General features: G+C 38.9%; 1 protein-coding gene across 1 annotated transcript; it reads left to right on the top strand.

Annotated features, from left to right (window-relative positions):
- Positions 1-1,527: 1,527 nt before the first annotated feature.
- LOC139715207 (glypican-5-like) lies at positions 1,528-11,151 on the top strand (the record flags this gene model as incomplete). Its single annotated transcript, XM_071626797.1, has 3 exons — positions 1,528-1,587; positions 2,003-2,105; positions 10,454-11,151. Coding segments are annotated over exons 1-3 (861 nt in total), but the record flags the coding sequence as incomplete, so codon positions are not given.
- Positions 11,152-11,442: the final 291 nt, after the last annotated feature.

Below are 11,442 nucleotides of genomic sequence, written 5' to 3'. Positions count from 1 at the left end.
GCACACACATCCCACGCACTTACACACTCACATACATGGAAAGACATGCACATGCACAAATGCAAACAGACAGACTGACTGACACACACACACAATACTAGTTGCTTTGTACATACATGTACACCCTCCTCACAATGCTTACAAGTCTGTTGCAGTCTCAAAAATGTACCTTGTCATACAGTTGTATATCCCATCCCATACAACTGTATGTCTATGTCATACAGTTGTATCCTAATATTTCTTCAATCAGCTGTGCTGTTGTGTTGCATGAATGGTGAGGTATGTATGGTTGGTGCCGTATCAGTGGTTAGTGCTGTGTGAGTGGCTGGTGCCATAGTGTTTTTGGTGCTGTATGTGGGGATGTTGCATGATATAACTTATCAGCCACCTGTTTTCATACAACACTGCAGCACTGGAACAGTGCAGAAACTGCACAACTCAGAGATCATATGCAAAGTCTCCCTGATTAATATTACCTGCAGGAGGCTCTCTGAAAAAAAGAAAGAAATTTTAATAAAGGAGGGAAAGAATCATATTTGTTTATGTCCCAATAAGAGAATGTATTAAACTAGCCTCCCTAAATTAGAATTACAGAGATGCCATTAACTGTCAAGCACTGAGCCACAAGTTATTCTCTCTGTTTTCATGTTTTGTTTTACTTTGTTTTGTCTTGACATAGACTAAATATTTAAAGAAAAATACAGGCAGAAACACATTGGAATTCTCCTTGTCACACACTCAAACTCATACAACTATACCGTGTACAGAAATGTTGACTGCTACTCCTTGGCAGTATTTCGTAGCTGATTTTGCCCCAAATATTGCAGGTTTCTAGGAGAATTTGTACTGTAATCCCAAAGATTACTGATCATGTCTATTTCGAGAAAGGTAAAAATACTGTTTTGTAACAAAAAATATGCCTTTTCATCAGTCGTGTTACTGCAAAACTGTTTTAAGGTTGTTATACCTGTGCGTATTTTAAAAAAAAAAGTTGGAGGTCAATTTTGAATTTGTAGACAAATGTTTGCTTTAATTCATTAGAGTTAATAGCTAAATAGCAGAAATAATACTTTGAAATGATATGATTATAGTGTCAATTCATCGATGATAATGATGAGAAAGCAATTTGAATTAATTCAGGTCTTTGCTTGAATAGGTCTTTGATATGAGACCAGGTTCAGAGAATTTGTGTGTATGAATATTACATGGACACTTCCCCTGAAACCTACTTCAGTGTCAGACGATAACACACTGTAAATCCCTGTATTGAGATGACAATGTACAGTTGAGCGAAATTCAAAGCAAGGGGCCAGGATTTATGAAGGTGACTGGGATAGTCCTTGCTCCTTCTTTACTTTTCCTTTCCTTTCTTTTTGTTTTTGTTTTCGTGTGACTGAATACCGCATTGCATGGGTCGAGTGTCCATGAATATTTTGAGGTGATTTCGAACGCGATGCCATATCCTTTGTAACAGTTGGATTTCGGTCTCACGGGAGGGTGATTGAATATTGAATACTCGGGGAAGGCATGAAGAGGGCGAGAAATGGTGATAAGATCAATGCAGTCATCAAACCGAGTGATGGTGGGGTGAGGGGGGGGGGGCATGGAGTCTGCCGTGCTATTCGCATTGCGAGCCAGGAAAAGCGTTTTATCTGGTAGTCAATGGAAACGCTTTCTACGAATGTTTGTTTCCACCCCCATCCCCCCCTCCTCCCCCTCCTCATTCTACTCCCTCCCCATCAGCAGGACACCTTTAATGAAATACACACTCCTTCATTCTTCCCTCCCTCTGATAGTAAGCCTTCGTGGTGTGTCAATGGCTAAAGGTAGTGGCGGCGGCTGCCCATGGCCACGCGGGGGCCCCCGCTCTCGACCCGCGTGCCAGACTTAATTAAATCACGAGCAGGTCCAATTGGGTTAGGTTGCCACGGCAATGCGGGGGTTTGAACTCATCATCATCACTACCACCACCACTCTATCCATTCCTCCTTCTTTGTCTCAGTCCTCCCGGAGGATGCAGAAAGCAGAAGAGGATCTGGGTGCTCTGCCCCGTATTGTCTGGACTCGTGTAATTGCCGCCCATTCAGAAATGCTGGCCATTCAAAGTAACATGCAAGCTCGACTCAGGGAGATCGCGCTCTCCTCAAATGCGTAGTCTAGAGATCAGACATCGTTGCGTTGTTGTTGGATTTGTGAGTGTGTGTGTGTGTGTGTGTGTGTGTGTGTGTGTGTGTGTGTGTGTGTAATTAAGTTATGGTGTCTTTTGGTTTCTTGTTTTTGCTTGGTATGATTTTATTGCTGATGGTATTGTTTTGACGGTTGTGTTTCTGTTTTTGATTGTCTTTCTGGAGAATGTCAAATGCATGGTAACATAAATTCAGTGCATCCTGTAAGATGGAAAACTGACAGGACAATAGCCTCGGTGCTCTTTTAGATGTCTATTTATGTTGATAAGAAAATCATAGGCTTGATTTAGAATGTGAAAGAATCTTGTTTGGGGGGATGAAGAATTGCAGGAGGAACAGGTTTGTACCTGCTTGATCATTATTTTGAAGTTGTTCAGCCTGGAATAACATATTACACATATGTTACACTATTATTGCAGAAAAAAATGTTACTTTTTAAGTACACAATCAATATGAAATTGTGAGGTGGTGACATCATCTTATCATTCATTTGCATATTCACACATGCATCAACTGTTTGAGAATTGATTTGCCCAAATTAGCAAAACTTCACAATTCCGTATCTTCCCTATTATTATGTTTATATCTGAATTTGATCATGTGTTTTCATCATGTGCTTTCAAAAAAGCCTTGAAAACACATCTTTTCAGTAGCAACTAGTTCGTAGCTGCAACATTTATCCAATTATACATATTGTCGTATATGTTTTGAATTGATTGTAAGCACTTTGGGCCTTGTGGGAAAAGCGCACTATAAATAATAATAATAATTATTATAATAATTTGTTGCTTGATTTTGATTTCTCGATTCTGATTTTGATCAAATTTTCTTTATCATGCTTTGATATAATTTGTACTCTTTCTTGTCAGACTTTAAAGCTGGCCTTGAATTCCCTGGCCTTTAAATACACATAGCACCTTATTTCCCATTGGTTTCTTTTGAAGACTGATCAATTGTGTAATTATTCATCATCATTTCAAGACACTGTGGTAGTTGACTGATGACTTGATATAGCACTAAAGACCTGATTTTTGTATCTTTCTCTCCTTTCCACAGATTGTACGAGAGCAATGCAGCACCAGTGCACGGCAACTAGACCAGGATGCCACCTCTCTTGTTTTTTAATTTCTCTAGACTATTGATAGAATAGTCAAATATTCAGGGAAAAATTGATATCTGCTGCATGAGGACATTGTTGCAATTACCTTCCTCTTTCTAATTATGCATAACATTGGCTCTTATTCCAGAAAGAGCATGACAAATTATTATTTCACTTGTCCAGTTTGCTGCAAATGAAAGAACGCTGTTTTGAGCTGTTGAAAAGAAGCTTGCTGCTTTTACTATTTCTTTTTAACAGCCCCACGAAAATTTTACTGCAGCTACCAGAAACACTACAATCATTGTCATCATCATCATCATTAGCCTTGACATTATCATCCTGTTAATCAACCAGCCTCCTTTTTCTTGTCTGTATCCATCCAGCAAAGTAAGAGCAAAGCTCTAAGATTATTGAATATCTGTCTTTTCTCCATGAGAAATTCTTACCCTATTGATTTACCACTGGAGCGCCTCTTGCTTTTGCTCTACAACATTCCCAGAAATCTGCTCATACCAAGATTTAGAAGGAAGTACGTAGCAACAATGTACTGAATCCATCAACAAGCATAGAACCGACAGTTAAAGAAGGGCTATATTTTGCTCAAATCAGGCAGAAAATTTGAAACACATTTTGCATGTTGGTCCATGTGGGCGAATATATCTTTTCTGCACACGACTCAGCCGAGCTGGAACTTGTGATACTTGTCCTGGCTAGACGGTAACCACTATGCAATGACACATTTGGCAGTACAGCGAGCTCACGCACATTGCCAACAATAAATGCATGCACCGAAACTGTCGATTGCTTGTACACGGGCCGAGCTGAGAATGCCGTGATTGCTTAGCTGCCATCGACTTGCAGCAGGAAGTCAGCGCACCGATTACAGCCGTGCCACTACGAGTAATTCCACGTGCCAACCTTGTCACTGCCACACAACATCGCTGCCATATGCATCCGCGTTGTCTCCGAGACAACACACTGCCGCCACGACTGCAACACTGCTGGAGCAATAACTGCCGCCGCATACCTCTACTCCTTTTGCCGCCTGTGTCTCTATGTTCCAGCGCAAGCGGACTGTCTGACCTCACACCATTGCCATGGTGATCGCCCCAGTCAACCTGCAACCGAACCAGTTTCCAAAGATGTCTCAAGCGACGGGTTCTAGTATTCAGGTAAACACTCTGGAATGATTGGGCATCCATCCATTCATTTTGTTTACCGGTACTTGAAAACGTGATGACCCATATTACCTTGATGAAGAAACAAGCGACAACTTGAAAATATAATTCAAATTTTGGGCCGTAGAGTATTTCAAATTGGACTCAGCGTGTCCTGGTTTATTGCCAAGTTCTCATGTATATGGCACAGTCATTCTACTAACAGATGCCCAAGCTACCTTGTAAATGGCTTGTTTAAAAAAAAAAGAAAAAATCTGAATGGTGACACTAATCAAATTCAATCAATTTCTGCTTTTTAGGTAAGTTTGTTTCTGTCATAAATGAAGGGAAAATATGAGAGAAGTTTTGATATTTTTTTTATTCCAATTTTTTTTTTATATCTAAAAGCAGGAGTGAAAGAAACTGCCTGATTTTGAAATGGAGCAATTATCAGTTTCAGTGAATTTGGTTCTAATAGTGTTTTAAATTGATTGACACATGTATCTTGTTTTTGCTGAGCATTTGCACATTTTTCATACACCAAGGTGTAAGCTGACACCTAGAATTCTATTATTTAAAGTAAATACCAAGGGCATATCTAGTTCACATAGACAATACGTAAGTAATTAATCTCTGCACAGTTCACTATTCACAGTTCACTTCTGCACATTAATTTGAAGTGGTCACAAACACAGGAGCCACCTTATATTTTGTGCTGATTTGATTCTTTTTGATAAAACAGATTTCAAGTTTAAGATGATTAGCTCTGTCAGCAATGATTCAAGATGTACCATAACAAAAGAAAAAAAAAAACACCTGACAACATTCATTGACCCTGTGTATGCACTGAGTGCTGATTCACACAGAAAACCCCATAATTATTGTAGACAGTGATCACAGTCCATGGACACAGAAAGAGGTGATGCGTGATTAAAAAAACCAAAACCTACCCACACAAAAAGGAGAGACCAGAAGTTCAACTATGTATTTTACTATTTAAGGGGAATAACCTTTCAATGCATAATTGGAGTTCACCTGGCCAAACATGATTTGAGAAACATGATTGTACAAAAGTGGTTGGCAGAGACATGTTTCCAGTTTTCTATTGGACTTGTAAATAAATTTAACATTAACATGAAACATTGTAGGGCCTACATTGAGAAATATTGTTATGAGATTATTTCTTTACAAGTATAAAAGCCCCTGTGTGACTGTCAATCTCTGGGAGGAATATAATGACCCTGTCTTCATGTCTAATCCTCTACTGAGACATGGATATGGTTGGCTAAAATGAAGATCATGTCTCAATGCTCTTTGTCTCAACCTGCTGCGTGATGTCTTCTGTGTTGTTGATAATGGATCCTGACATTCTAGTATGTCACTCAGGACATATCCATGTGTCTGAGTTTAAAGGGGACAAGTCCCAAACACATAGGCCTATATGTGGATTCAACACAAGTACAGCCAGATTAGTTTGACACTCTTTGAAAGTTTGAAGAAAATCAGACAATCAGTAATAAATGTGTGAAATTTTTATGAATTCCAGCCATCTCTAGATTGGAGCTGTACAATCTGTGATGTCATAATAGGTGAACTATTTAAAGGAGGTATTTTTTCTTTTTTTAATGAAGATTTGTGAAATTACTGTTGTCATTTACCGCTAATTTTCACTGAGTTATTCAATAGTCTTTATGTATTTGATAAATGCATGCATGGAAGTAGGGGAAACTTCCCAATTACAAAAAAAGGCCTTGAGGTGATTATAATTGACACCATTTCAGGTCACTACACTGGAGTTGTTAGGAGTTGTCTATCCTCTGTTTGACATTGCAAATGCTCCCTCCACATTGACCAGACAGGATCTTGTGTAATGAGCTGTGTCAATGAACAGTGTGTGGTTTTCATGGTTGATTGTATGTGTGTGATCACTTGATTTGATGCTTTGTTTGTGAGCAGTTCCGTTTCAATTCCCTTCAAGCTTCAGCTCCCATGCTCTTGCTTTGTAGAGTTCATCTCTGGAGCATATGTATGATAATCATTCTGGGAAGAATTGATCTCCCTTTTCAGTGGTTTTTCCCACCTCCATGGCTTGGTAATACAGAAATTATTGAAATGTCATGTTCGCTGGCTTCAAAAGAAGGTATGAGTTATGAGGTGGGTTCCAGAAAAGCGACAGAGATCTGCATCCCTTTTGTATGTTTTGCTTGGCAACTTTGCACCTGGACTTGGATGAGATTGATCTGGGGATAAACTGCTGAAAAATATTTGAGTACAACAACCAATTACAAAAACCACAGTCTATCCTTACACTGCCCTCATTCTCTTTTTGTCAGTACATTTTATTTGAAGAAAGGCATAATCCCAGCCTTGAATGTATCAGAAATGCAGGGGTAAAACACTGGAATCAATTTAAATTCCATCTAAAGAAAGACAAATGAGTGTGCTCCCGCCCCAGTGACTCAATGGTTAAGATATTTCTTAACCGACAACCCCGAAGAGGTCATGACCTCTAGGCGCTAGTTGATTGTTTTTAGCATGGATAGCCTTAGGGCTGAGCCGACGCACAGCCCTGTGACTCTAGCAAACCACGGCTGTTCATACTTTCCACCTCAATCATGTCTGCCCAAAAATTGTGAATTAGTTTTGGAGTATTAAAGGGTATATTGGTGTCCTATATCCTTACCACAGGTCTTTGATATTTTGTGAATGAATGAGGTTGCTCAAAGTAGGATTAGGGCACATGCAACAATCTTCTTTGACTGTTGTGGTTGTACATTTTAACTTTTACTCTCTTTTTTTTTTTTTAAGAAAATTGTCGGCCTAAATTGCAGAAAGATATATTTTTGTTTATATACCTGATTCAAATTATGACAAAAAATAAACAAACAAACAAACAACAAAAATATGGCCAGGATCAGACTCAAGCATCATTTTCAGTCAGAATATATTTTACTCAGTCTGTTACTGTAGTCAAAACAATTGATGAACATATGAAGGGCACCATGGAGATTTAATTTGTATTTCTTTAGTAAGCCTGAAAAACAACAACAAAGACAACAACAAAATCTATCTCAAGTAAAAGTGAAATAAATAGATGATCCAATAAGTACGATCAGAATACAAACAGGCACACCATGCTGCTGAGGAGGAGTGTGCATGCATCCCATCCCACAGCCCCTAGACGACATACTTCAGTCGTGATTCAGATTTCAGAGACATTTTGGTGTCGTTTACTCCCTGCACTGCACCCCTGCCTTGCACCCTGCTGTGCTGGCTGCCTGAGACCTCTGGCTGCCTTCTGGCTGCCTCAGATTTCTACCTGGCTTGCTGGGATGTGAATGGCACTTCTTCCCCAGTGCTTCTCAGCAGTTTAGTGCTGTAGTCAGTTTAGGTTTGCATTGATATCAAAGCAATCTGTTCCATCAAGTTCTTTCATGTCAAACCATTCTCATATATCACTCTGGAAGGATAATCTCTTTCATTACTATATTGCACACTGTACTAGGCAGTGTGTTGGTGATATTTGAATATAGTGGTCCTCAGAACTTTCATACTCTAAGTGCAAACATAAATTGCTTTCTGTTCTCAAAATTCTCATTGTAATTACAATTTCTGTCTCAATATTTCAGTGAAAATTGTGTGGCATGTGTTGATGTGGTTTTAAGGAGTCAAAAGACCATGTAAAATGTATGTAGGGTGTTTACATGGACTTCAAGATGTTTACAGGCAAGGCATGTCTATAATATACACATGCTCTAGCAATTCTTTACTTTGTGGTAATGAGTAGAAAGTATCCTTACACATGGGATGCTTCTCTTATTTTTCATGTGTTGCACCAGTTTGATAAACATTGCATTTACTTTCAGTAGGCTCCAAGAATTACAGACAGTCTGTCTGCCATTTTCATAAATCACTGTTTTTGTTTAGATATATTCTATCATGCTGAATCTGATTATGATTTAGTTTTTGCTGGACTTTTGTTAAGAAAATACTAATAGATAACTTCTAGTGTGAGCATATTTCTCTCTTATTTAAAAACCCTGCTAATCAAACCCTATACTTCTGTTCTGGCATCCTGGTGTAACACATCTTAAAATGATTTAACATGAATGATTTCACTCGCCTCTTGTGAGTATGTATCCCTCCTCACCATACAGGCTTGATACAGACTTTTAACATGACATTTCTGATTTGCATTGTTACGATGGGATGTATGGCAGAGTAAGCAAGATGGTCTGGTAGGTTGGTGGATGTGCATATAACACACATATGACTGCTATTGTATGACAACACATCATGGAGTGGGAAGCTGGCCCGGCTGAGTTATATTCAAGAATCCCATGTGATTGTGTAGGCCCTATAGCTTTATCACTACTGATCTCTGTGGAGTATGTACACTCGGCAGAAGAATCAGGACTGGAGTCTACCATTACTTATGAGTGTGTGCTTCAATGCAAATATATGCAGACTGGTGCTGTTCATGGTTTTTTAATATTTCCTGTTAGGCAGCAAATGAATTGAGCCATCCATGTATACTATGTGGGCCTTTAAAGCAAAGTGATAATGATGGAAAGAACATTTTTCTCTGGGCACCTAGCTGAGTGTGCATGGATGACATCAACACTGTCCATGTGATTTGACCCTGTGTCTTAATGAGGTTAACACTGTCTAGAAGCATCTGCTTTGGAATGTCATACAAACATTGTAACATTAGTCAAAACGTGCTGAAGGAATGCTGTGACTAGATATAAGTGACATTTTTTTTTTCACTCAAGGTTGTACAATCCTTACTCTTCATTGTAGTCATTACCCTTGGCTCCTTGTCTCATCTTCTTTTGCTGAAGCCTTTGCTGTCATCTCTGTATAAACTGTCACTTATAAGTTGTTCTGTTGATGATAACTTGACTCTCTGGTCCTTTTCTCCTCTTTCTCTGACTTCAAACTTTTTTCTTCCTCATACTTTTATTCTTCATCACCATCTCTTCTCCTTTTGCATTCAGTCCTTTTTTGTTGTTCCACTTTTTCTTGTCTTTCAGGTTGTAGCATTCCTTGTTTCATGTTACCATTGCATTCCTTAGTCTCATGCAGGCATATTTATATATGATACATTCTCATGGCAAGATTTAACTCAATGTATCATACTGCTACTCATTTACCTTCAAAGCTTTTTTCAATGATAATTTAGCACCTGCAAGGATATGAAACAACACAAATTTGATTTTATTCCATGTCAGTATTATTTCATGTCAACATTGTCATGAAGAAAATGTCTTAATATGCAGGTTTTGTGCAGGTTGGATTGGTACTAACATTGTATTAAACTTTTTTTTTTCAAGAGTAAGACACTTTAATCAAAAACATTGCTTTCTTAAAGCAGGGATTTGAGTTTGACTTCTGTTATGCTTGTTCAGACATACTGCCATCTCTTACCAGAAAAAAAAAAACAGTCCTACATGTTTATAGGATCGTTCTCAGGTTCCTGGTAAGAAAAGATCTTGCTGTGCAAGAATTTGTTAAAATGTTCTGTACTTTTTGGGGCGCTTTTTATACACGACCTGTTTGTAGAGAGAAGAAAGCTTTTATGGCCTTGGTGATTACAGCTTGAAAGATTTACGATGAGCTGATGGAAATATACATCCGCAGGGTTCATGGTTTATTACTGCTCAGTTACCATGGCACTGGCATCACTCTCTGGGGGTTTTCATGGACACCTTACCAGGAGGAAACTAGGAATGGTATCCAGTATTACTCCTCATCTTGAAAAATAACGGGAAGAGCAAAAGGATGACTGACTGATGGCTGACTGTGTAGTCTGAACACAAGTGTATGATTATGTTTCTTTTATATTTACAATAATATATTATATGAATATAGATATATATATATATATATATATGTGTGTATGTGTGTATATTTCATATATAAAATACGTAAAACATGAATATTGATCTCACATCAATGTCTTGAGAATGTCTAGCAATTAGAAGTTTTTGTTCTCTGTTCCATTTCAGCTGAATTTGAAGAGCTTTTGCAGTATGGCAAAGAGAGGATACAGCAACACTTTAGGCAGTCATACACAAGAATTGCAGTCCAGATGAACAGTCCAATTGAGGATCTTTTTGGCACAGTGTTGGATTACCTGCATGGGATGGAAGTGGACATTGAGGCCACGGTCGCACGCTTCTTCAACACACTCTTTCCCCACATCTACACCAGCCACATCAATCCAACAGTGACACGGCTCAACCCTGCCTATCGTGACTGTCTGTCCAACCGAGCATCTGTCATCATGCCGTTTGGCTATGCACATCGCGAGCTGTCTCAAGTTCTTGAAAAGTCACTGACAGTGGCCCGCATGTTTCTAAGTGCAGTTAATTTGGGCCTGGAGGTCATGAACTCCACTGTAAACATGGCAGTGACGGGCAAGTGTGAGCGGGCCCTGATGAAGATGCGCTACTGTGGTCAGTGCCAGAGCCTGGTTGGGGTGCCAGCTTGCCAGGGCTACTGCTTCAATGTCATCAAGGGCTGCCTGGCCAACTTTATGGACTTGGACCTCTACTGGAGGGAGTATGTAGCCAGGGTAGTAGACCTGGTCCGTGTTGGTATGACAGCTGAGTATGACCTGCAGCAAACCATGTTCTCTCTCAATGAGAGAGTAAAGGCAGCTATTGACCGTGCTGTTGAGGACAAAGATTACATCATTCAAGCAGTAAGCTACATATGAAATTAATCTCATTCCAGCTATTGTTTTCTTTCCACCAATGAAGCTGACATAATAAAATCAAACCATGAAATTTATTTTAAAAAGTCAGATCAGAGATCAGTGAAAAACAAGAAAAGTAGGCATTTCACGCATATGATATTACTTATTCAGCTTTTGAAATGACTTTACATCTTACTTGTTAAAATGTATGAATTAGATATGTTAAAGCTGAAATTGTACAATTTACGGACATGGAAACTATGATATATGCAATTTATCATGTTGCCTTGTTAGAGT

The sequence above is a fragment of the Diadema antillarum genome, unplaced genomic scaffold, assembly GCF_040938485.1.
Source record: "Diadema antillarum isolate AM-2024a unplaced genomic scaffold, OU_Dant_1.0 seq00003106_RagTag, whole genome shotgun sequence".
Classification (NCBI taxonomy): Eukaryota; Metazoa; Echinodermata; class Echinoidea; order Diadematoida; family Diadematidae; genus Diadema; species Diadema antillarum.
This window is presented reverse-complemented; position numbering and strand designations above follow the sequence as displayed.